The 27,714-nt window shown below is 34.4% G+C and overlaps 1 protein-coding gene across 1 annotated transcript in view; it reads left to right on the top strand.

The window, feature by feature from the left end:
* ULK4 (unc-51 like kinase 4) overlaps nucleotides 1-27,714 on the top strand; it is a 233,585-nt gene that overhangs the window by 7,102 nt on the left and 198,769 nt on the right. The window contains exons 5-16 of the mRNA XM_062569461.1: nucleotides 591-692; nucleotides 1,501-1,584; nucleotides 2,906-2,981; nucleotides 3,637-3,732; nucleotides 5,613-5,737; nucleotides 5,877-5,946; nucleotides 7,093-7,192; nucleotides 7,650-7,754; nucleotides 9,077-9,137; nucleotides 11,047-11,228; nucleotides 12,201-12,247; nucleotides 13,025-13,103. Of these exons, the coding sequence (XP_062425445.1) occupies nucleotides 591-692; nucleotides 1,501-1,584; nucleotides 2,906-2,981; nucleotides 3,637-3,732; nucleotides 5,613-5,737; nucleotides 5,877-5,946; nucleotides 7,093-7,192; nucleotides 7,650-7,754; nucleotides 9,077-9,137; nucleotides 11,047-11,228; nucleotides 12,201-12,247; nucleotides 13,025-13,103 (1,127 nt within the window). The remainder of the gene's footprint in view (nucleotides 1-590; nucleotides 693-1,500; nucleotides 1,585-2,905; nucleotides 2,982-3,636; nucleotides 3,733-5,612; nucleotides 5,738-5,876; nucleotides 5,947-7,092; nucleotides 7,193-7,649; nucleotides 7,755-9,076; nucleotides 9,138-11,046; nucleotides 11,229-12,200; nucleotides 12,248-13,024; nucleotides 13,104-27,714) is intronic.

The following is a 27,714-nucleotide window of genomic DNA, read 5'->3' as shown; positions in this document are numbered from 1 at the left end:
CAGTAGTTTCAATGTCAGGACAAGTTAGGATTTTGCAGATAAGCTGCTATAATTTGAAATGTAGCATTTTCATACTGTTTCAGTTTGGAAATAGCTATAACTAGTTTAGATCAAGGATCCAGCTTGACAACTACTTTGATTTTTGTAACAGAACTTTCTAATTCTTTGGAAGTTTGTCTTAAGATGCCTTAATTCTATTTATTTATTGTTTTTGAACCTGAAGTAACATAATTCTATTTGTTACTCACATGAGAATTATATTGGCTTTCCATCTGCTCAGTTTGCTTGGCTCTGAATCTCTCAAGATATGTTAAAACACTCCTCATGTTAATTGCTTTAGGAAAGTATGGCACAAACCAAGTTGGGTAATGGAAGTGAAATAAACAATAGGATAGATTCTGTAATCTTACCTGATTCAGTATAGATACAGAGAGGAAGTATTACTGTTGAAATTATTTCAGTATTTTGGCTTTTCTTACATTAAGTGAGTTAGGGATATCTTTACTTAGTGTGTAGACAAAGTTTAAAGTGTTGCACAGGATAAATGCTGAATCAGTAATAAAGTGCATTGTGCATATTGTATTTTGTAGGCTCTCCATTATACACAGCTCCAGAGGCAATAAGGGGAGAAGACTTTTCCAAATCCAGTGATCTGTGGTCCTTGGGCTGTTTACTTTATGAAATGTTCTCAGGTTGTAAGTTTGTATATTTATTTAATATCTGTGATAATGAGAACATAGGTTTTGGTGTCCACGTAAATTCTGGTTGACTTTCTAGGGAAGTTAAGACAGATAATTTGAGATAGGTGTTAAAGATTTGTTGAAGAGTATACCAAATTTACTTTTTTTTATATGTAAGCTCTTAATGAGGTCTTTATAAACAAAACTGAAGTAAATGTTGAATGACTGTTTTTACTGGTATCTGAATATGTTAACCACCTGTACTTAAATATTATGATTTAAAAATATAACCATACTCACATTCTGGCATTATGTTTTTCCTCTCTTCAGCATTAAACTCTGGGTACGTTCATTTGATCTTTGAAAGAGAAAGCTGATTCACTCGTATAAGGCTAGAATCATTGGGTTTCCTGCAGATAAAGTGATCATTAGCATTGGCTGCAGCTGGAAGGGAAATTTCAGCACAAAAGAGAAATATAATGCAGTCTTCTGGAGTCTTAGACAATATGCTGCTTTGTTGGATCAGCATAGCTATACAGATGTTGAGATTTCTGCGTACACCTTCTATTTCTGCCTTATTGCTGATTTGCACATAGCTACAATGGTGCTATCTGTCAAGCCATCTTAGGTGCCTATTCTGTCCTTGGTATCTGAGGTTTTATCTTTAAATTGGCAAGCAAACTTGGTAAATGGAGCTCAGACGGAAGGTTTATTTCCTTTGACGTTTCCTTAGGAAAATGAGCTCATCATACATCATTACACCTGACAGTCATTTTGAAGTTTGGTTGATCTGTCAATAAACTTTTTTTTTTGTCTGTAGGAAGACCACCATTCTTCTCAGACAACTTGGCTGAACTAATTGAAAAGATTTTATATGAGGATCCATTGCCACCTAGACCAAAGGGTAACATTCTACTATAGTTAAATGGATTAATTCAGTATAATACTTGAAGTTTTATTTTTCAATGTTTCTTCTAAGGCAGAGTGTTTAAGAATAACTTTGTTGTCACAGGTGAATGTTAACGTTGGCCAACCTTTGATATGAACTTTCTCTTTTAATCATGAATGCTTATTTCTGGCTTGATGAACAGACATAACTTTTAAAGAATTAAGAATTAATTAAAGAATTAAAAATAAGTCTGCATTCTGGAATGGAATTTTTGAATTCTGTTACTCTGGGCATCAGTGATATTTATGGAGACACTTAAATATTAGTGGCTCTTTCCAGCTTATAGTAATGTAGTGGAAACAGTGACTATTAGAATAAAATTTTTGTTACTTATTTTCATTCTAAATGATACTTTGTTTTTGAAGTGGATAAATTGTGTTTCCTGGCTTTGATCTCTCAGAAATAAAGTCTGTCATTAAATAAGAATTATGGAAACTGCTTTTATGTAATGGCATACAGCAATAGTTCTCTTAAAATTGTCACAGTTTCAATAGATTTAATTTTAGTTAATGTCTTTCAGCTCCACTTCTTGCTAATACTTATGTGATTCTTTTTTGTCCCTTCTCGTGAAAGGCATAAACTCCCCCCCCTTTTTTTTTCTCAGCTTCGTCAGGAAAGGATAATTATTTACTTTGGTTTGTACATCTGTACTATAAGTCAAGATGAAAATGTTTCTGAATCAGCTGATGCTTGTGGTATTTTAAGACTACTCATTTATTTGTTGGATAAGTCTTAACTTTAAAATTTGAAATATTTTATAGGACTGTATTAAAAATTTTGAATAATTACTAGTATATGGACAACACTTCATATAAGCTTCAGACACTTTCATTGTAGCTAATGGGAGGTTAGTGTGAGAGAAGCTTTAATATGTTTTGTGGACAGATACTTGTAAATACATTTTTTTTTTGTGCATTATAGGAAACAGTTTAGAAAATTCCGATTATTTCACTAGTTATTAAAAACTAACAAAATTTTAGTTAAAGAAGAAATTTAATTGGAGGACAACTTTTCTTTTTTCTTGTGTGTTAAACAATTTTAATGAGTTCTGTGACCAAGCATCTTTTTTTTTTTTAAGGATCCTTTGAAATACAAAGAGTTCATATTTAGGACTCCTTATACCTTCAGATTCTTTTTTAAATGAAGTTACTGTTATTCTTAAAACTGTTCTAGTATGATCTACAGATAATGATTTGATCTGCATTGTGTGACAATTATTTTGGCTTTTGCTGCTGAATACTTTCATATTATACTTATGAAATGCTTCTGTTTACAGGTTCTGCTTTTCAGAAACCTTCTGCAGAGTTCATTAGTTTGCTCGATAGTTTACTTCAAAAAGATCCACAGAAAAGGTAAACTATCCATCTACAACAGTTGTTTGTATCACCCTTTTTCACCTCTAGAAAAAAAATCATTGCTATGATACTTTATGTATAGTATTTTCTAGATGAAAAAAGATGCGAAAATCTTCATCCTTCACATAAAGGAACATATTGCGCTCTTCCTCATGCAAAGGTTTACATAATTAATATTTTGATTGAATATATTTTTGTAGTTGTGCTAAATAGACAACTTTATAACAGAAATGACGGGCAGTTTTAAAACCAGATGGCATTGCTGTTCCAGAGGGATGGATGTATCTATTTTTATTAGGCTTTGCTATATGGATGCTATACTTAAATTGTTAAATAATGTAAGATTATCCGATTACCCAGTAGGGTAATTCAGGTAACTGAAATGCTGGGACTGACCATGCAGTTTCCTTTGTTCTTAATCTCATTCTTCTGTGTTGCCTGCCTCTTCCATTTTGATTTGAGTTAGAAAGTCCTATAAAAGAACTTTTTTTAACCAAATAAAAGTGAAAGACAGGATTGATTAATTAATCTAGATGTAGTACCATTGTATTCAAAACTTAACCTAGTATCTCTTCATGTCACTATATTCTGTCAATGCTTCTCTCCCCCCCCCCCCCCCCCCCCCCCCGCCCTTCTTCATCTTCTCCAAAAGGTTGAATTGGACAGACCTGTTGCAGCATCCATTCTGGAAGGGCTCCCTTAGCCATTGTGATAATGATTCTGCAAACAGTCGAAACATAAGCCTAAGGTACTGTAGGTTCAAGAAAAACTTCTTTTATAGTAAGTATGATAAGTGTAAATTAACGTGTGTATGTATATACACACACACACACACACACACACACAAAAATATAAATGAACATATATATACTATAGATGTTTATTTACTTTCTGATAGTCATAATTTTTCTATACCTTTCTTAGTTTTTGAATTTTGCTTAGGGTTTTCATGTTGTTAACTAATCTAGTGAATGGAATTTTACACTATTCAATTAACAGTTTTCAATGTTTAGAAGTTATATTATCCTGTAAGTATATTACAGTATCTGTTCATATTCAACAAATTTCTTTGTCTCTAGAATGTTTTTAAACTTCTTACTGAGGTAAATTAACTGTTTTCATCTTAATTTGTTTATATAATAATGATGCATAATAATTTGACTTAAAATACTCTTTGAAAGCTTTTGGAGAGTTTTATAAATTTGGATGAATGTTACCTCTATTTTTATTGAGACTTTTTGTTTGTTTTATATATTAAAGCTTAGAACATTACAAAGCCTATCAGTACAGTATCCTAGATTTGTGTGTTTCAGCCTTTTATCCTTGAAAATGCAGGTAACCCGTATTCTTTGCTTAAAATATTAATCTAATGATTTTTTTCCTTAAACTTATAGTATTCTACACTGCTATATATGCAAAATTCTCGAACTGCTTGTGCAAATAGGCTCTATGTATTAACATAGCTGGCTCCTTCAAAGCTTCTGTTGTTTTACTGTTTTTTTCCTTTCTTTTTTAAGTTTGAGGGTATTGTTAGTTATGAACATTTGTTCCAAGTATTTGAAAGACAGTTTAGGTTCTAATCCATGGAATTACTCTGAAAACAGAATAACTGTTTTTAAATGCTGAATGCTTTTTTGTTGCGTCTATTTTTTATAATCTCTCTTGTTTGTTTAATTCCCTGTTTCTGGTAACACTGCTGCAGTATTTCTGGTACTAGTGTTTATTCTAGCTTGAGACATTGTTCACTGTCTTTTGACTTTATTACCCCTTTCACCACCAAGGCAGATAAAGAATCAAGATTTAAAGTTCATAACTCAAAATAGGAATTTATTAAAAGTATTACTGAGATTGTCAGCCATCACCACAATGATCATCTTTGATCAATTCTGAAGGAATTGGAAGAATCTTAATCCCTTAGAAAGGATTAGGCTATTTGACTTTATTCTTGAGGGTTTTCTAATGCCTCTTAAATAGCCACTGAGGTATGTAGTAATTGACAAATCTGACAAACCTGGGAGAGGGCCTTAAAATGCTGCAGAAGCCCTGTATGTTTTGCTTTCCAAATATGAGGACCATATACCTATTTTCTTCACAGTAGGGAGTAGACTAATATTTGATATCCTAGAGACCATTCAGGAAGGTTATGTGATCCAGTACCATGTGAATAACAGGGAGTGCATTTAAAAGAAAAATAAATTAAAAAAGAACTTTGCAAGTTAAGCAAAAAAAAAAAAAAATGTTTTTTTGCTGATCTTAATCCAGGTTACAGACTTCATTATTAAAAGTATGTTTGTTGTGACTTTTTCCTGTGAAGACTGAAGGATGTCTTTACAGGTTTTAGTATTTCTTTTTAGCTCTGACGTAATTGGTATAAATTTGGCTTTTCAAGTTTTACTGAGGAAGTTGGAGAATTACTAATATTCCATAAGTCACTTGCTAAAAACTTGTTTGTCATCATTGATATTATTGGTATAAAAAGCATTTGTGAAGCATGTACCACAACAGAATACTAGCCTAAGTCTACGACAATGATTTCTAAATCCTATGTTAATAATTGTAACAAATAACAGGTATGATCCTTTTGATTTTTTTTTCTTTTTAACGTGTGTGATATCTCTTATTAAACAGTAGCGAAGACACGGAGTCATCTGTACCTTGGAATGCCAAGGAGCCAGTAGATACTCATAAAGATCTGGATAACCTGTCATCCTCAAGAACAGATAATAAGCTGCCCAGCAATTCTTTCAAAATAGGTAATGTTATTCATTGCATTATTTTGAATTACTTTGTGTCCTGTGGATTGTTAGTCTCTTAATCTCATCAATATACTTATTTCCTATGTTTTATTTCTTTTTAACTTCTGAAAGCAAGTTCATGTTCTCTTCTCAGTAGAAAATCTGACTGAATTGCGACCAAAAAGTGCAGTTGATGGTGAATCAAATGAATCCATATTTCTCCTCAGGTATGAAAAACAAACAAACAATTACTTGAAAGTAATGAAGCATGTAGCAACCTAGAATAATTCTTTCAGTCTTCTAATTACAAGTCATTTTTTTTGACTAGGAAATTAAACTTCCAAGCAGATTCTCTCTCTTTCTCTCCCTCTCTTTTAAACCTAAGAATTAGCACCTATTATTTGTAAAAATAAATCTATTATATGTAGTTTTATTTAGTTAGTAGAGAATATTTAAGTGCAACTTGATTATGCGTTTTAAACTGAATTTTCTGTCTAAAATAGATAAAACATGCCATTTTCAATGTAATAAAAAAGAATGAGAACTCTATTTGATGATTGATTTAATGAGTATCTTTTAATGAATGTATTTTCTTGATTAGCAAAAGGTAATATATACACTTAGTTGCAAATCAGAGATTTAATTATCTGAAAAAGAAAACTAAAACTAGAAGCTAAAGATACAAACACTAAACAATATCAATGTTACTGTCTAAGTCAGTTTCCTAGCCTACTGACTTAAATAATTCTAACATTGATTTTAAATACTTAATGCATACCATCTGTAATGAGTCCAGTAGGGATTTTATTAAAACTGCAGACTTACATTGTTCTGATGTCTCCTTTTTACCTTTTCTAATTAGCAGACAGGTTTTTTACAAAAGAGGATTTCAAAACTTAACACAACTCACATTCCTATACCAGAATCAGTCAGTTCCAATATCTGTTCCATTTCAAAGAGTTGGCAGTCAGAAGAGAAGAATAACATAAAGTAAATTGTGATCTTGTCAAGTTAATTCCCTTGGGATATTGTTTGATGACATGTTAAATATTAGGAGATAAGACAGTAATATTTTAACATTAAGCTTGGAAGGCTGACTGTGGGTGGAAAAATAATCAAATTATATTCATTTAAACAAAATGCCCCAAGCCTTCCCGTTTCTAACCAACAAACAAATCCTAACCTTGTTAGGACATATCTACAGACGGGAAGTCCATGTTTAGTTGATGGAGCAACTATAGCATTTATGCCTGTCAACTTTGAAAGTTTACTGCAAGATACGAAGGTTTCAAAAAAAAAAAGAATTGTAATTTTGCAATGAAACCTAATGTGTTCTTTGTGTTTTTTTTTTTTTGTTGTTGTTGTTGTTTAAGCTCTCGTCCCACTCCTAGAACTAGCACTGCTGTAGAAGTAAGTGATGGTACTACTGCCCCAATCCAAAATTTTCCCCAAAGAGATTCATGCTTGGCAAAGGTGAGTGGAAAAATAATAGAGGGATGGTGGTATCTTCATAGTCAAAATTTTAGCCTGGAATCTATGACAAAATCAACTTTCTTCTTGTTTATGCTATATTTATAATAGAAAAACAATTCCTACAGTAGGTAAAGTTACTGTTTTTTAAATTATTACACCCCTCCCAAACCCATAAAAAGAGATAAGACTATCTTCCTAATCTACTTTTTGAAATTTAGGTTGCAAGCTGTTTGGGCCTGGGACTGTTTCCTCGTATGTGTCTGTTTATCCTAGTTTCTAGTTAAGAAGTCTAAGCCCCTTATGCTGCTACACAAATAAAAAGTAATTCAGAATATTAATTATTTACATGACTACACTGTTGGGTATAATCTTTAAAGAAAATATTGCAGGGATAAACAAAGATACCCCTTGCACCTCTTGCAAGGCTGACTTTTTTTAAACTTTGTTCTTGTTCTAGGCTAAAAATATTTGCTTAAGTCAGCAGGATATGGAGTCAACATTGAAAGAACTCATTTACACTGAATCTGATCTTATCGTAACACCAATCATTGACAATCCAAAGGTACAGTAAAATAAAATGTTAGATTTAGGAACTGATGGGTGAGGCTATTTTTGCAGATAAAGCTTAAGTCAGGGTGAAACTCCTTTCCTGTATTTTATAATTCTCATTCTAAAACAGTTCCACCCAGTCATCTGGCAAGCGCTCATGCAGGTTTTTGGCAGTCTTTTATAGTGCTATTGTGCTGCTAATTTGGGGAATTGATTTATTTGGGGATTGAATATTAATATTAAAGAATTTCCTACGTGGAATGGAAGTGGAGATTCTGAGAGCTACTGATGCATTTGAATGCCACCTCTGTAAATTCTTAGTTCTAGCTCATGATTTGAGTTCTGCCTCATGAAGCCTTAGCCCTTTACTGTTTTTTTTGCTTACTACAAGAAATGAGATTAGGGAGCATGTATATACTGACATTGATCTCCTTACCATGCAATGCCAGGCTCAGAATCAACACAAAATAGCCCGCTAAGTTCCAGTGACACGTAATGAGAGTCATTGCATACTTTGCAGTCTTAAGACTAAAGGACAATACTTACACCTAGTAAAACTGAAGAGCTTGTTAATTTAATCTCTTAGAACTGGACCTATTAGATGCTGGCAGAACTTTAAAAGCCAAAATGGCAGATTTATTTGTTTACATAATAGAAATTCGTTATGTTCTGCAAACCCATGGAGTTGAACTTTTTTAGAGGAAAAGCTCTCTATTCACATCATGGCTTCATCTGTCAGAGAAAAACTCCACTATGCAGTTGCCTTTGTGTATACTGTAGGTGCTGAAAAATCACACTCAGTGTACAGTGTTTGAGCAGCTATACTAGAAAATGTGCTGTGAAAAAGTACATTTGAAAGGATTAGTCAGTGCTAGTATGAATGCTCATATTCTAGGAAGATCTGATGTGTGTGTGTGTGTGTATAATACTGTGTAGTAATTGCTTAAAGATTTCATGGGCTCTCAACTGCATGTCAGACGAATCTTTTCAGTAGCTTTTAAAAACCAAAACCAAGCAATCTTCTGCACAGAAGTGAGATAAAAATGTAAACTGAAAACCCCCAAACATTTTGTATTCTCATTTAAAAAAATTAATTGCATGGAAGGACTGACAATGTAATTATACCCGAAGGTTGCATTAAATCCAAATATCTGCTTGAAAAAAATATGTAGCAGAAAATAGTTGAAAATGCTTTGATAAGGTAGTCATTTGTGTACCCATCCTGTACTGTTTTTGTATCTTTTTGTTTTCATGTTCAACTACTTAAAAGCTTTCAGAAATGCATTAAGACATCTCAAGTGAATCAGGTCATAACTTTTTTGTTTGTTTTTCCAGATAATGAAGCCAATGCCGGTTAGATTTGACTTGAAAACTTTGCATATACCTGCACATTCAGGTATGGCTCTACTAAAGTTGTTAAAATTTGTCGGTTCTGCATATGATTGTGTAACATGTTATCACTAGACCTGTAGCCTCCCTTTGTGGACAATGAGTTGGCACAATGCAAGGGAGAACTAATAATTTTTTTTTCTTTTGTAATTTAAGTTGCATATATAATATTCATAGCTAGACCAATTTGGAGTAGATTTTTCAATTATACTCCCTTTCTCTCTCTCCTGCCCTATTCAGCTACCAACCTGTGCTCAAAATCTTTTAAAATAAGATGGCAGCAAATCAGCAGATTTTTATTTGTAGTATTTTTGGAAATAACTAAGGCATTGTAACTGAAATACTCAACAGAAAGGATTAAAATTTGACAGAAGCCAATGAAAACAGAATCTAAAAACTTGCCTGTTGGTCAACTGTAGCACTAGACAGTGTTGCCGATCCCACCTGTAAAAGTGAAATGTTCCTAATGGAAATGAAGAGTTGTTCATTTTATTTTTCTTCTAATGTTTAATAAGGCTGTTGCTTCTAAAAACAGAAGACTTCTCATTGTCACGAGTATAACATTTCTGCCCTTGGAACATTTTCTCTGGTCTCTTTAGGCAAGTATTATTAGGCTTTGCTATACTTAATGAGGGAGTTCAGCCAAAAATGTACTACTCCTCATAGAATTCAAATGGTGGCTCTTCCTAGAGATAATAAAGTTCCTTTTTTTCTTTTTGTAAAGAATCTTTTTGTAGCATTACTGTGTTTAAAGAAAACAAAAATGGTTGGAACTGAACACAGTGTCCCCAGTATCCCAATCAAAATTGTAGTAGCAGAAAATTTATGAGGTAAAGTCCTCGATAAAAATGCTCTGATTTGAGTGCCTAAAGGGCTGGCATTTTATTTCATAGTGATTTTAAGCACCTAAATCATCAGTCTGATGTTCTGATATGTTTTATTGTTTTTATTTACTTAATATGGGACAGTATTTTCTAAGATTGTGATGATTTCAAGGTTGCAGATTTTTTTCTGGGCAGTTTTCTAGTCATTTTAGAAGATAATGAATCTATTGCCTGTCAGCATTTTTCTGTTATGATTAAAAGTAGTATCAAAATTAAGATAGATACCTGACATTTGAAACTCTTTTTACCCTTACTAATATAAATTAGAATTGCCTTCATTAGTCAGTGTTGTTACTTGTATGTAAAATTGTTATAAAAGACAGAAGACTAGCTCTTAATATTCTGTACTAAAAGTGTCTCGGAATGGCAGATTACCTGAGAATAAATGCAAATTGAGGGAATGTATGGTTATTAGAGTGGACTGAGCTTAGCCCTTGAGAGTGATTGATATAGAAATCTTTGAAAATTTTCTGTTCACATATAGCGATCATTGACTTGCAGAGCACAATGTTTATGCTAATTGTCCTTAACGGCTGTTGATTTTTTTTTTTTGTCTTCTTATTGAAGTCATGTGCGCTCTGCTACTACTAAAACAGATGGATACATAAACATACATATATGAATAATTTTACATGTTTTAAATTTATTGCGGTTGTTTTTGAGTAGATTACACTGACTTTTGCTACCTTTTGAAATTCTCTAATGAAATTCTATTTTCTTATTAAAAATCAGGAATGATTAAGGATAAAAACAACTTTTCTTAAACTCGTCAGTATGTACTTAACCAAATAAAGCCTGAAGACTTTTCATTTTCGAGAATCTTTTAAAGTGTTTATTTTTTTTATGTATTTGTCATTTATGAATTTATTTTATGTATATATTATAATGCATTTATTGCTGCCTTTTAATATTTTAAATACTAAAAATATGGTTAAAACATCAATGTGTATAAAAGGCATTTCAACATTTGAATCTAATGTAGTGTGTTAAAGATTTGTTACCTTTAACCACTTGTTTGTTTCTTATCATTAGCTGAGAAACTATTATCTATGAAAGACATGGACTGGAATGACTTCTTGCAACAAATACGTTCATTGCTTGATTCCATTGAGAAGAATACAGGAGCAGCACGTTCTAAGCTGAACTTACTGCATTATTTGTGCACTGTGGCTGTCCATAATGAAGTTGCAAGCAGGCTAATGAGCTCTCAGCTGGTAAATAATAGAGCTCTGAAGAAATCAACATGTTTAACATACTTGTCATTGTAGCAAAAATCAGTTACCTTTAGTTCTATTTCAAGAAACCATTGTTGTACTGACCAAAATAATACAGCAAATTAAGTACAAAACAATGAAAAATGCCTATGAAACTCCATGTCAGATTTTTAAAAGGAGCTGAGAGAAATTAATTCTTTCTCTTAGATTTCAGATGCTTTTATTTGTGGCTTAGATTTGTGATATGGTGTGGTTTATTTTAATGGTTTCTACCCTTGATGGAGAGTTTGAAATTACATATGATGAAATGTTACAGTCTTGTAACATTTGGATGGAGAGTTTGAAATTATGTATGATGAAATGTTAGTCTTAAATCGTTAAGTATGTGACAGAGAAGACTGGTTGAAAAAAGTACGTTTGAATTGTTAAAATCAATTTTATTTGACCTTATCTCCATAAAGATTAATAAGAGAATCTTTCTGAACAAAAAACAATAGAACTTGCATTAAGCACTGCTTCAGAGAGCATGCTCTCATAAGTCTGTTTTAAAGTATTTTTCTAACATATATTCTAATATTTGCTAATTATTATTGTTAATTCTCACAAAAATAAATTTTATTGCTTGTTGGATAATATTATATGATAACTTGTAGATGAAGGTAATGCAGTTTTGCTCTGTATAGTGATATTTGTAAAGAAAATTTTTTTCAATACACTAAATCCTAAATATATATCAGTATAAGACAGGAATATTAAAAAGAAAGGATATTTCTCCTCTCAGATTGCCATCACTTGTTTTGAATCAACATGGTTGGGCAATATCCACAGTATTCTGCTATGATACTTTTTGCATATGCTATCCAAATCTATTTTTACATAATAACTGATATTTTGATTTTTTTTTTTAATATCACTGAGGCATGTCAGATTCCTGAAAATCACTAATGTTTATGTATCTCCTTTAAACTGTAGTTTCCAGTATTAATACAGCAGCTGCGTGCAGCCACCAACTGGGATATGTAAGTAACAAATATTTTAAATTAATTTGTTCAAATATGGATTATCTCTCTCTCTCTCTCTCTCTCTCTTTTTTTTTTTTTTTTTTTTTTTTTTAAAGAAGTAATTGAAGTGTTTTGGGTAATTTTCTGGCCCATCAAACCTGCTGTGGTGTACGTGATTGACAGTTTGCTGACTATAGAAAATCTCTAAAAATTTTATCTAAAAGCGGTATATTTTAGTATATCAAATAGCATTGTTAAAAATCCCTGAATAAACCAACACATACCATAATAGGAGTAAAATAGATATAATGGTAGCTTTTATTTAAAACACGCGAGCACACGCGCGCGTGCACACACACACACACACACACACCAGTGCGCACACACACCTGTTGGAAATATTTCAAGGTGATAGTGCCCTCTGCTGCTTGTTTTATAAATGCTGATATGTTTGGCAAAATATAAATGAAATCTGTAGTAAAAATTTTAATTGATAATGTTTTTCTGTATTATAAGAGTGCTGTGATGACGAGCATGGCTAATTAGTATGACTGTAACAAACTAAAGCATCTCCATCTTCAGCACGAGAGGAAAATAAATTGAATTGAAATGCTGAAATAATTTGGTGATTAAAACACGATGGAAAATGAGAAGAAAGTCCAAGCTGTAAATAGTGCTTCAGAAATTTCCTGCTGTTAGTAATCCGTGCAAAATATAGATAGTATGACATATTTCTTTCTTTGTTATTTTTTAACTTTGTTTTTAATGCACCTTAAAAAAAAATTTGGTCTGCAGACGTGCCAAAGTTGCTCGAGTGATTGGTTTACTGGCATTACACACATCTGAACTCGGAGAAAACGTTCCTGTTTCTGAGGTAGTTTTCTGGTTTTCTTCTTCTTTTTCTTTCTTTTTTTTTTGGGGGGGGGGAGGGAGTGTTTATTAATGCTTTTATTATTAATGTCAGTTTTCACATTTTTTTTGACTTTTGCTTTTTCCCCCGCATATATGAAAATGGGAATATAATTAATTACGTTAATGAAGCATATAAACCTGTTTGTGTGTGGTGGTGGTGATCTTGACTAAACCATGGCTGAACTATCCACCAAAGATAAACTCTAGCCTTTTTTTCTTTTCTCAAAGTGAAGTAGTCACTTTCACACTATTTTGTTTAATTAGTATTAAAATATTTTAATTATTTAAACTAGTTTAGATTTAAACATTTAGATTGAGAGAAAAGAATTATCAAAAAATTTTCATGTCTTGAAAGTAATTTTCATATATGTAATCTAAAATCAGATGACTATTGGTAGTATATAAAACTTGGTAGTTCATTTATAAGAAAAGAAAGTTTCATTTTGAGAAAACTAAAGAACACTGTAGCTCATAAATTCCTAAATAACTCCTAAGTGAACTGTGAGTTTGTTGAACGTTCCAGTGGACTGCCAGCTCTTATACGCTGTGTGATGCTTAGAAATATTTATTTTCTAGCTTTTAGGTTATTAAAAAAAATCTTTAAAACAGTGTCATATGCTGCATTAAGATATAATGCTGTAACTTGTAACCTTACATGAGCAAGCTGGTGCCCCAGCTGAAGTTTTTTGATGGTTGCTGTGATTTAGGAAATGTCAAAAACGAGCTATAGTCAGTTAGAACAATGTAATGTGAAATGCTTAGCTGTGATTCAGTTCTTAGAGACAAAAATTAGTGACACAAAATCCTGGAGTTGGCAGCTCTAAATAAGGTTCTTTTTGGTGGTCTTATAAGACAAATTTGACCTTTACAGAAGAGAATGAAGAATGGATGTACTGACCCAGTCCAAAGGTCTGTGAGTGAACATATGGAAAAACATGTGAGAGTACTGTAATCATTCATATTTCTCTATAATATGCTCTACACCCAGTGATATGCAGCTCTGGGACTTTCTGACCCAGGCATAGAGTCTCTGAATTTACTAGGAATTTTCTGAACCCTTTTCAGAATCCATAACATCCTTTGGGAAGAAACATCACGGCTAAACAGCATGCCAAGTGAAGAACGTTGGTTCTTTGGTTTGGGCCTGGTACTTTTTAGGTTTGTTTTGAGGCCTCCTGGTTCTTGCATTACAGAGGAAATGAGCATTTCATATTCATCTTCTCTATACCAGTTATCGTGAGGAGTTATGGAAATGTACTAAACTTCTTTTTGCTCAGCTGTTTTCCAGATTTAAAAGATCCAATTTCTTTAGTAGGGCCTAATACTAAACTCATGTTATTCCTCATGTTCTTGCCCTTCTATATCTTTTTTCCAGATCCCAGTACATCCCTTTTTAAGATAGGAGGATATAGGTGTATGAGCGATCTATGCACTGATAGACAGGTTTCTGTTTTTTTTTTTTTTTCCTCTTCCGTTCCTGGTAACTTGTAGCATTCAGTTTGCTTTTCAGCCACTGTTGACAGAAGTGATCTCTTTGTAGAACTTCCTGCAATAGCCCCAAGATTTTGTTATTAAATATGAAAGTAAGTTCAGAGCTTGTGAAGATGTGAATCTAGAACTATTTTTACCCCCTCGTGTATTGCTATATATACACCGTTGCCTCCTCACCCCTGCACCCTCATTGTATCACTCAGTCACAGCCTCTTGTAGTTCTCTGTTACCTGATTATTCACTCTTCCAGATACTTTTTTAAAGCAGGACAGGGGCCAATGTGGACTCAGGACACCACTGCTGGCTTTTCCACTGTGGAAACTGGTTCTTCATTTCTTCAATTTTCTGTCTTTTATCCAGTTATTTAAAGATATTTCCTCTCTCTTAAAGGCTGAACCTGCGCCATTTAAGTTTTCATCTCTTCCCACCTTTTTTAATGGTTTCTTAAATAGTAGCAGTATCAAGTCCCGAAAAAGCAGAAAAACTATGAAAGAAAATAAGGTTCCATAGGCTAAAGTAAATTTTCACAAGCCTTTGGCTTTTTTCTCTTTGAAGAATTAATAACTTAAAATTTTTTTTGAAGTTCTTATTCCAGTGGTCTGTGAACAATTTGTTGTACGTATAACCACCAGAGGACACTCAAACACAAAAATGGAAGTAAACTGCTACTTTAGATTGCAGTCTATGTTGGAACAGACTATAGGCAAAGATATACCATGGAACTGTATACTATCTTTACTTTGTATTCAATTTTTAGGTCATCTTGAAAATATTCATAAGAATAAACTATTTTTTTAAATCTGTGAATTCACTGCAGTTGGTTTATCTCCAATTAAATGTTCTTAGGTGAATACTTTATTGGTTAGAACAAAATGGAAATTGATCTCTTGCATTGTATTTCATTTGTAACTTTTTCTGCCTGGCAATTACAATATAAGTTATTGAAGCAGTTGCTGAAGATGAATGAGTCACCTTTTTCTGTCTTAATAACATTTTTTATGGAGTTGCTTTTACAAATGCAAAATATTATTTCCTCTTATTTATCCCCAGTTATCTTAATAAAATTTTGAAGTTGCAATGTTTCCCCCTTGTATTAAATCTCAAAGTTAACTTTAAGATCTAGATGTTAGTGCTTGGAAAGGAAAATTGCTTGCTCTTCGTTCTAGAGAAAAATTCTACCTGACTTAGCAAGGTTTGCTTTCATATACTACCAGTTATTAAGAGGCTGTTGTTCTTTCATCTTTGTGGGTAGATTATGTCTTCTACTGACCAGGACCATCAGGATGGTCACTTAGTATTTTTGTTTCCAGTGGTCTACTGCATATAACTTACTGATTTTTTTTTCCTAGCACATGTGGGAGACAGACAAACAAATAAAAGGTCAACATTTCTTATGCTAGCATGTGCTCGCAGAAACTCGGGGAGTATTTGAGAAAAGTTCTTCCAAGTTAATAAACAGAAAATTAATTATAATGACAGTGAATATCATAATTACATGGGAATTCTGAATTGCTGCAGCAAATACTAAGATCTTTTGTCATAGTTGTGGGTAGTCTTCAAAAAATAATTTTATCAATCCAAATTAATTGGGCTTGTTTTATTTTGAAGCCCAAATGAAGTGGGTAGTAGAAAACAAGGAAACTCGCAGTTACTGAACTAAAAGCTTATATTGCTGATTGCAGGATGAAATGATACTTTGTAATTCTCCTAGATTAATTGCTTGTTCAAAGCAAAAACTAGCCTTGTAAGACTCATTTGAAGACTCATTTAACTGGCACTGTTGTCACAGAGCCCATTAAATTACTTCATTTTTTCAGTGAATAAAATAATACATCTTCTTCACTAAAGTGACATCACTGGGGTTGCCAGTATGTCTCTTTGCAGCAGTTCTCTAGATCTGGTGTGTCTTATGATAGTCAAGTTGCTGTGTTTTCTTGTAAATTCTTCAAGTCTGTTTTTTTGAGGATAATGGAGAGCTGTGCAGCTGGGATCTTTTCTTCAATGGATAAATATATAAATCTCTGGAAGGTAAAAAGCTGTCTTGAAAGATTATTCTAGTTTTGATATTTCATTCAGGATTCTGAGCATAATTTATATTCCTGCTTAATCTGTGCTTTGAAACCATCTTTGGCTGCTTCTATCAAAAATACAATAGTGACCTTGACTAAATAGTCATACATCAAAGGGAAGGTTATTAAAGGGAGAATTAAGGGTAACATGCATTAAAGGGGGAGGGGGGAGTAGACCCTAAAATTCACAGCCATGTAGAAACCTGAAGAAATCAGTTGGCATCTAGATGTGTATCAGAGTTGAGAGGAAAACAACTTCCTATTAAACATTGTTCCCTCATCCAGTTTGCTCCTTGTGCCAGCACAAGGGAGAAGGTAGTGCAAGGTGGAGTCCCCTTTTATTAAAGGTGGCACTAGTTATACTGGCTCGAAATGACTGTAATTGCGGCATCACACTTGGAATGAATTTCTGTGTGTGTTGTAAATAACAGGACACAAATTGCTGGAGTGTGCATCCTTGTGTGTTTCTTTTTCTTTTTGAATTCCACAACCAAATATTTTTTCTTTATGCATTTTTTTTCCCTTTATCATTCATTCACCTTTCCAACATTCAGTTCAGTTACTAGAACTAGATGGAAAATGAGCTTTTATTTTTCTTAAAAATATATATATATATATATTAGTATAATCAGCCATATTCAAAATCAAAGTGTTCTTAAGTTTATGGCCTGCTACTTAAGGTTTAGAATATTAAATCTGTGGGTTTTTTCCTCTGAAAAAAAATAATCTGAACTTATAAAAATCTTACTTTCTGCAATGCTGAGCTTTTTCTTTCCTACTGAGGTAATCATATATAGTATTGAAGATATGATAACATAAAACCTATGAATATTTTCAATTAAATGCTTCTGTGGTTTTGCAAAGGACTTTGTTTCCAGTAACAACTTCAAAGTATTTCTATGATTACTGCTTCCTCATTTTTCTTTCCAATAGTTATTTTCTGTAAGATATTGTAAACTCTGTGGCTTTGTCCAGTTTTGTTCATGTCTCTTCTTCCATACTGATATTTAATTTACCTGAGTTTCAGAATAGAGGAGGTTTTCCTCTGTCAAGTTTCTGTAAAACCCTATGTCCAATATTAGTCACTCTTTCTCAAAAACACTATAGGAATTTAAGATAATTTTCAGAAAGATACCAAGAATCATAAGGATGAGTAAAAGTTCTCTTAGGGAATTAGAATCTGACTGTTTAGTAACAACATATCTTTGAATCATCATCAGATAGTGAATAATATAGGGAATGTATACCAGGATGTTTTTCGTATCCTGTAACTTAAGAACAAAGCCAATTTATGAAGTTGAGAAGTGGATTAAGATCCAATGAGAGGAGCTGTATATTCACATTATGATTTTAAATTTGTATGCTAAATTTCATTTGGAAATTAATTGTCTTAAATATTCCTAGTCTGTAGACATTAGTGGGTGACATAGTTGAACTGCACTTCGTGTTCTTTTTTTAAAGTTGACACAGGGTTGGGAAGACCCATGGCCCTTCCTACTGCATTTCTTTTAGAAATGGGAAAGTTTCTTGTTTCAATTGTTCTGATTTAAGCTTTTCATTTTCTAATATCACATACTCATTTGCTCTCTTAGTTACCTGTTTGTGTATTGCTTATGCAGTTAAAGAAACATAATTACCTGATAAAAATACGGTCAGGTTCTGACTTCTCAAGTAATAAACACAGTATTTGAAACTTAAGATCTTTGTAATTTACCTGTTAGCATGAAATAATCATCATATATGTTTTAGAATGGAGCTGTTCAGGCTGTTTACTTCTTAGTGGAATTCTGTAATTGTTCTCTTGCACTCTGTCCATTATAATGTAAATATGGAGCAAAGAATATAATTAAGTCCTGTTTAAAGTAGTTAAAATATGTTAAGCTTGAAAGCCATATTTTGATATTTTTCTTCCCCACTATAAAATACCACTTTCTAAAAACACAGAAGTTACACTTTTTAACTTAAATTATGTGGTAGTCAGTAAGCTTCCACATTGAAGCTGGCTATTCTGTTTTTCTAGATTACTTCCTGTTAGCTTTTACAGATGAGTAATTCCCATTGAAGGGAGTTTTAAATAATGACAACTGTAGGATTGGTAATTTCTTTTAGTGAGAATTATCCCTAATAAGAACCACATTTACTCTAAAATATTGAGATATGTTACCCCTTATGTTCTGTTTCAAAACAGGAAATATGCAGAGAAGTTTCTGCTGTGCAAAACCTTGTAAGAAGCAGAGCTTGACCCAATGAGGTCTTATTGTAAAACAAAAAAAAATCTAAGTTAAAGGAAGTAAGATAAGGATAATTATCTTATCTTATTAAGGCTGATAAATACATGCCTATACCGCCAACATCCAGTTATGTTTTACCTCAATTCAGGTGTCATACAAAACTTAAACAGAGACAAAACCCTCTACTATATGTGTTTTAACTTTCCTATTCCTAAATCTACTAATTTCAGGTATGCCTCAGAACAGATGTCATTTTTAAGGAGGAGTCTAAGCAAGGAAGGTAATACTTCATGGATTAGTTTGTGCAAAGCATCCTTTGCTAGGGCTGCAAAGAATAAAACTTGGAAGCTTCTGTGATTTGGAAGGCAGCTTGAGGGTTTTGCCCTGATCCTATGGTGATAAGCATTTTCAGGTTAACTTAATTCCTGAGGAAAATGATGATTAAGTGAAGTGTACCATGTGTCTGACAGCTTCCTTCATTATCTATCTGCTGTGCAGTGGGAAGCTTAGTTTTCCTGTCCATTGTGAGATTTGGGCTTTTTCTGAACTCATTTCAGTTTCCCTCCTCCAGCATTTTTTTTTTTTTTTTTGAGGTTTTTTGGGTATATGTTTGTGTCCTATTTTGTGTATACGTGGAATAATTTCCCCTATATTAGGTGTAAGCGTGAATCTAAACTTAGTGTTCAAGGGTTTCTTAAAGCTTTTTGGCTATGAACGCATGCCCTTCTTTCCCCGCCCCAATACACATATGTGCATACATGCCCAAGCCGAATTGCATGTGCATTTTGATTTCTTTCCCCTCCTCCAGTTAAAGCCAATAAATCCAAACCAAGTAAGTTTAGGAAACATGAGGTATGATGCTATATTTTCAGATATATAAACGTTATTTTGCAGCATTGAAAAAGAAAGATTAGTCTGTCAGCTATACTAACAGAGTGTAATATTAACAAATGAACTGAGTCAGCCATTTCACCAGTTAACTTTGGGAATGTAGCCTTAGCTTACTCAGTAAAGCCTGCAAACTTGAGAACATTGAGAGCTGTTTCAATGAGAGAGGAATAAATTCCAGAAATCCTAGAACCCCCAGAATGCTTGCTGTCTACAGCCCTCTCTCTGTATTTAAAATTAGGCAGGTAAATCAACCTGTAGAAAATGCAGTAGGGTTACTTGAACAATCCTTACTTTTGCAGCTAATAAGCAGATCTGTCAGATGAAGGAGCTGGGCTTCTTATGAATGCCTGTCTTGCATTTTGCTTGACTTCTTAACTGAATTAGATAAAGGTTACCATTTAGCATATTCGCCTCTTCCTTTCTTAGTTATCAGGAAGTTTAAACAAGAGGAAATCCTTGATTTAGGAAGGTATTTTCTGGTGCTTAGAAGTACAATCTCTGAGCCTTTTCTAGGCTTGGTGTGTTCATAATGTTTTCAGATATGGATTCTCTGTTGTCTAAAAAGAATTTCAAGTTTGTACCACAGCCTTCTGGCACTGAGGCATTAATAATGTCTCTTCTGCCTTGATAGTATTGTTCTTGTGAAATCTGTAGAAACAGATCTGAGGTTTCTTGTTCAGTTTGATAGAAATTGAGTAAGAGGTTTCAAATGATTTCAGGGAAGGAGGCAAAACAGACAGGCACAGATGCAGCTGTCACGATTGCCTAAATCTTTTTTCCTCAGGAAGAGAAGGACTGTTGAAATGATTCTTTTTATTTAGTGTTACACTTTTTGAGGTGTAACACCACATATTTTTTGTCCCCAGTTTTCATGAACCTAACACAGCAAAACATAAGGGATTTTATATGATTGCACATCATGGAACAGGAAGAGGGGCTGAATTTATCAGCATGTGTTGTAGATTTAATTTAAATGTATTCTTTCACTTGTATTTTCAGCTTCCTACACAGACATTGGCCTTTGTTTGTAGCATCAATTTTTTTGCTGTTTCTTTCACTGGCATACAGTGGGTAAATTTTGTTGAGTGTAAAATTTTTCTTACATATTCTTAAATAGACAAAAGGTTCATGTTAGATTTTCAAGCTAATTAGAACATCTGTAACGTGTTAAAGATGATATACACCGTAGGACAAATAATTTTGTGTATTAGAAAGGACATCCCCAGCAGATCTCTTAAAGCTTGTTATGTCTAAGACAATCTTGCTTCCGTTTATAATATGTAATTTTATTTATTTATTTTTCATTTACTGTGAAGCTGATGTCTCTTACTTTTAAACTGATGTGTCAGATGCACTGGAGATGAGCATGCTGTGAAAGGTGGAATAGTTTTTCTGTAGTTGAAATAACATGGCAAGAAAAATTTATGTGGATAAAGTATTTTCTTGTTACATTGTCAGCAGAACCATCAGATACACACAGAAAATCAATAGTGAAGTTAAAGTTCTTACTGTCAACAAGACAGACCACAAACAATTTTTTTCGTGCCTAACCTTCTTGATATGAAACACATGACTTCCCGTTAATTCTGGAAAATACATCTATGACAGTAGCTGAAAAGCCTCTTTTAGTATTTTTTTTTTTTCCCTCCTTCTGTCTTCCTGACTATGGCGCTAAGATACTTAGAATCATAGAATGGTAAGGTTGGAAGGGGCCTCTGAGAGATCATCTAGTCCAACCCTCATCATAGCCCATAGGGGGGTTGAACCTATGACCTTGGCATTAACAGCTCCACGCTCTAAGCAACTGAACTAAACCTGCCCCCTACTTAAACCAGGCTAAGTGTTGGGCAAGATCAGCAGTACAGCAGTATATTATTTTCTAGTCCTAGCTTTTCCTCTGGATACCTGCCATGTCAGCTATCAGCTGGGGAGAGGAGGGTGGACATGATTTCAGGCTGTAACGCATTTAGGAAAGATTTCTGGAGAGAATTAGGAAAATTTCTGGCCAAATGGGATTGTGTCTAGTTGTTCTTCTCACTGAGCAGAATAAAGAAATTTACAATAATTGGTAAAAGCAACTGACTTTAAAGAAAATTCTGAAAAGATGTTCTAAGGCAATAGAATTTTTTAAAATAGCAGAAGTTCTGTGTACAACAAATGGGCCTAAGCTATGCCACATAGAAAACTTAATGAAGGCCATTGGCGTTTGAGTGTCATCAGTTTGACTTCCAAATCGAGTGGATAATGAGCATGGTACCCTGAAGGAAAGGAAGATGACCTAGAGTAATTTCACATAGAATTATGGAGAGAATAAAAGTCCTGGAATGTGATATTCAGAAAAGCCTGCATGTATCATTCCAAGACAAGGATAGAAGCCTGCAGATGATGATGCTAGAGAAATACAGAGAAAGAAAAGGAGGAGAAGAAAAGGAAAGACAGAAAAAGAATTTTTCAGGTAGCTTTAGATGCTACTGCTGAATCCTGTTCCATGAAGACTGGTTTCCAAAGATTCCAGATTACACCTTCAGATCCAGTCAATTTCCAATGACCTCTGTTTTAAACATAAATCTTTTTAATTCAAGGACCCTTCACCCTTTATTGTTTAGACTCCTACTCAACCTTGTCTTTCCTGCCATTGTTGAGAAGAATCATACAGTCGGTAAGGTTGGAAGGGACCTCTGGAGATCATCTAGTCCAACCCCCCTGCTCAAGCAGGGTCACCTAGAGCATGTTAGACAGGGTTGCATCCAGGCGGCCTTGAGTATCTCCAGAGAAGGAGACTCCACAACCTCTCTGGGCAACCTGTGCCAGTGCTCTGTCGCTCTCACAGGGAAGAAATTTCCCCTCACGTTCAGGCAGAACTTCCTGAGCTTCAGTTTCTGCCCATTGCCTCTTGTCCTGTCACATGGGACAACTGAAAAGAGTTTAGCCCCATCCCCTTGACACCCTCCCTTCAGGTACTTGTACACGTTGATAAGATCCGCCCTCAGTCTTCTCTTCTCCAGGCTGAAGAGGCCGAGGTCTTGCAGCCGTTCCTCCTAGGGCAGAAGCTCCAGCCCTCTGATCATCGTCGTAGCCCTATGCTGGACTCTCTCCAGTAGCTCCATGTCTCTCTTGTAGTAGGGAGCCCAGAACTGGACACAATACTCGAGATGAGGCCTCATGAGGGCTGAGTAGAGGGGCACCTCCCTTGACCTGCTGGCAAAGGTCTTCCTGATGCACCCCAGGATACCATTGGCCTTTTTGGCCACAAGGACACACTGCTGGCTCATGGTCAACTTGTCATCCACCAGCACTCCCAGGTCCTTCTCTGCAGAGCTGCTCTCCAGGAGGTCAGCCCTCAGCTTGTACTGGTGTGTAGGGTTATTTCTCCCTAGGTGCAGGACTCTGTACTTGCCCTTATTGAACCTCAGGAGGTTCCTCTCTGCCCAGCTCTCCAGCCTGTCCAGGTCTCTCTGAAGGGCAGCACATCCCTCAGGAGTGTCAGCCACTCCTCCTAGCTTGCTATCATCACCAAACTTGCTGAGGATGCACTCTGTTCCCTCATCCAGGTCGTTGATGAATAAGTTGAACAGGATGGGACCCAGTCCTGAGCCGTGGGGGACTCCACTAGCCACAGGCCTCCAACTAGACTCCACGCCTCTGAGGATGCCCCTCTGAGCTCTGCCTTTCAGCCAGTTCTCAATCCACCTCACTGTCCACTCGTCTAACCCACACTTCCTGAGCTTATCTAGGAGGATGTCAAAAGGCTTGCTGAAGTCAAAGTACACATGGTCCACTGCTCTCCCCTCATGTCCCCAGCCAGTCATTCCATCAGAGAAGGCAATCAGATTGGTTAAACAGGATTTCCCTTTGTTAATCCATGTTGACTACTCTTGATCACTTTCTTTTCCTCCGTACTCCTGGAGATGACATCCAGGATGAGCTGTTCCATCACTTCCAGGGATGGAAGTGAGGCTGACCAGCCTGTAGTTGCCTGGGTCCTCCTTCTCGCCCTTTTTGAAAACTGGAGTGACACTGTCTTTCTTCCAGTCCTCCAGTTCTCCATGACTTTTCAAAAATTAGTACCAGCACACTCTAACCAACTGAACTGAACCTGCCCCCAGTGATGGAGAGCGGCCTGGCAACAACATCCACCAGCTCCCTCAGTACCTGTGGATGCATCCCATCAGGGCCCATGGATTTGTGAATGTCAAGTTTGCAAAAAAAAATAGGTTGAGACAAATTGTTTGAGACAAATATTTTTACCTGGTCTTTTCTTCCATTAAAATCTTCAAACCTGAGGCCCGGGAAGGGAGAAAACAGGTATATTCATGAACCTCTCAGACTGAGGTCCATAATAATACTTAAGTCATGATGGATAGAAGGAAAAATAGCAGATGTTTTCTTAACCCTCTCCCTCCTCCCCCCCCCCCAAAAAAAAAAAACAGTACACACTTTCTTTGAGATCCATTTTGCATGTATTGGTATATGTAAGGTACATAAACTAGTACCTACTGCTTGTGTCAAATTGTATCCCTTTGGGATCTTGAGTTGGTTTTAGAATAGATTAATAGAGGCACTATATAAATTTATGACATTTGGTTTGCTACTTCACTTGTCTGCTAAGACCTCTTCCTATGGCAGTTACTTAAAAGTTGAAAAGAGGAATTTTCATGATGAATCAATTTGATGTTCTTCCAGATAAAATACAATGTAACATATATCCATCTCCTATTGCTTTCCAGAGGAGTTAGACATCTGCATAAATCATGCAACAAGTTGTATATTTGCTTATCTCATTTTTCACATCCTGGCCAGTATTAATACCGTGTTCAGAGCCTGAATCAGACTTTTCTTCTGCTCTCCTTGTTCCAAGACTTAGTTTATTAAGTTTATCAAATGCAAAACTTGCAAAACCAAAATATATCATTTGGACACTTTTCTTGTGTCTCGCAACAAAGTTTGTCAAAAATATCTGGTTTTTGTCCTGTCACTCCTCTATTCATTTGAGCCACTCATTGGTTTCTGTATATTTAACCATCTTTTGCTGAACTTTAGTGGAACACAGGTATGTGGCTCCAACTCCCACTTAAGTAGTTACCCCTTTGAATGTTTTACCTATTCATACTCTAGTGAGAGAAAGTTGGGTAATGTGTTCCAGATATTCAGAGAACTCTGGTCTTTTTTTTTAGGTACTATTTTGAAGATGAGTACTTGGTATAAATAGTATTGCTGTTTCTTTTGCTATCTACTTTTTCAGCCTGGTGACAGTGCTTTTCCACAAGGGAAGTGGGATTGCTTTGGCATTACTTGCACACATTACGTGATGTGTGTGTACTTACAAGAAAGTGAACTGAAAATTAATTTCTACTATACTCAGGGCATAGACTTTTTTATTATTTGTAAGGATCTGCAGCATTACAAATGCATTTTAAATCCCACTAATAATTACAGACATTACATACTAATAGATTAAAGATGGAGTAACATTGTAAATCTATATGTTGCCACTTACTTCTAAAGGTATAAAATACCTCCACTTTGTGAACATGCTGTAATAGTCATTTCCAGACTGTTAAAACTGTAAGGAGACTTCTAGATATACTAGATATAGTTTGAAATGGATTGAAAGTCTCCTGTAGATAATATAGGTGACTCCATGTGTTAGGTTGTTGTAAATGAAGATAATGACTGTCTATCCAAATGTGAATCTTACCTGTTTCCTTTTTCTGTTTTAACTATATTGTATCCCTCCAGTTTGACAGTTACTATAAAATGTCTAGATAATGCATTAAACTTAAAATGCTTTTACCAGCCACTGTGGAACTTGCAGTTCATCACTAATTAATATCTCGAAAGAGAAAGAGTAGGCAGGTGGGGGAAAGGAGGGGGAAGCACTTGAGCTAAGAAGGAGTTTTTATTTGGCAGACTTGGTAATTACTGTAAATTTGCCTTTCTGAGTTGCATTTTCCAGGTATTAAACTTTATTTACTACCTAAATTTATGCTGCTCTTTAACCTTGAATCAAAATCTATGGACAGATTTTTTTAATTTTATTTTCTTTTTTTATGGAAGGATGACAACTTATTTAAAACCTGGTGTAAATCATTTTGTCAGGAATAGAAGTAATATGTACACATGATGGAGGAAGAAGGAGCTTTCTTTCCTCCTTTAGGATATTTTATATGCATATTAAAAATAATAATAAATATTTGCTATATAAATGTAGTAACATATAATGGTATTAACTTTATATATAAATATACATAATTTATAATAGGACTTGCATGAAGTGTAAGTGATGAATCTCAACTATTTCTGTTATCAGCTTCATAACTTCAGTTATGGAGAACACGTGAAGAGCCTTTCAAGTTTCATTAAAAGGCCAGAGCAGAGGCTCTGCCTGTTTGGTGTGTGACATCTTATATGAGCTTATATTTCCACACTTGGATCATGTTTGGTTACTCAGACATGTTCAGTGAACAGGTGACCTTCATAGGGCAAATTTTTAGACTATGCACTCTTTAAAGAGGAAAAAGAAAAGGGGCCATTACCTGATGACAGTAGGTATAGACTGGTATTTGAGAGGCTATAAGCATTTGTTTTAAGAATAGGGAGCATCCTCTATAACGTTCGACAATTATTTAATTTTTAGTGTCCTCTACTAATTCTCTTTGTCATACCCCTATGCAATTCTATTGTTCTCTGGATTGTGGTAATTTAATTACTTTTTTGGGGTTATGAATCTTTTTCCAAGTACTGAAGTTACTCTTTAAGGGATAAATTAATCATAATATATTGAAATAATCAGTATAAAAATTCATGCAATTTTAGGTTTCTGACAAACAGATTTTATCCAGAGTTGGCCACTGATCACGGTTCTCTTCAGACATCTTTTTTTCTTGTTTATTAACCAGTTATTTTTTAAAAGGAAAACTTGAATTTCTTGTGGTCTTGATTAGCTTTTTGAAAGTTTTTAAGTGCATAGATACTTCACAACTTTTTTTTAATTCAAAAATGAGAAAACAGTAGGAATTAGAATATATAGAACCTGTTATCCTCCTCTTATCAATTTTAAATAAAAATAATAACCAGATCTTCTAGTCCTAAAATCCCGAAGGAGAGTGAGTCCAGAAACAGTAATTTCTGTTTCACTAGCATCAGATACTATTCTTTCATTTAATTTATATTAATCTTAAAGCTGCAGTTCTTGACTTTGATCAACAACCAAAGTCACAGCAGATAAATAATCTATTATATTTACTATGTTAATTACATTTTTAAAAAACAATTAACTGAATTGTGAGGCAACCAAATAAACTTTAGTAAAAGTGAGTGTAGGAATAATTTATTAAACATTATTTTGAATTCACATTTTTAACAAAAAAGATAAAAATCTGAACATTTTAGGACTGCATACATAAATGTATTTGGATAATGTTATCATCTGATGAAAGTTACCCATTTCTAAACTATTCTTTGGAAAAATAAAGACTACAAGTGTAAAACAAGATTAATGTCAGTTATTTAAATCCAGGTTTTCTGCTGGTTAAGTTACATCATTAAAACTGATAATTTTGAACAGCCTGCCTTGTTCCTTTATAATAGAGGTACAATTTGAGTTGTAATTTTTTGTCAAGTCCTGCCCACAAATGAACTTAAGTGAAGTATGATGGTGACTTTATATCCTTGCATAGTCCGCTGAGGACTATTGGCCATAACCCATCTTATCACAACCCAGCCATTCTGTCTGGTCTAAATACTATTTCACGGTGTGTTCACTCACGATCTAGGGAGGCTAAGCTGAGGGGAGTTAGCTCGAGCGTGAATAATGCGAGTGAGTTGCCATAGTGCTGATAACCTTTTAGTGTTATTGGTTCCACAGTGAAAGTAGCTCTAAAAATAAAAA

The sequence above is a fragment of the Rhea pennata genome, chromosome 2 (assembly GCF_028389875.1).
Source record: "Rhea pennata isolate bPtePen1 chromosome 2, bPtePen1.pri, whole genome shotgun sequence".
Lineage (NCBI taxonomy): Eukaryota > Metazoa > Chordata > Aves > Rheiformes > Rheidae > Rhea > Rhea pennata.
The sequence above is the reverse complement of the archived record's forward strand: the minus strand, read 5'-3'. Positions and strand labels throughout refer to the sequence as shown.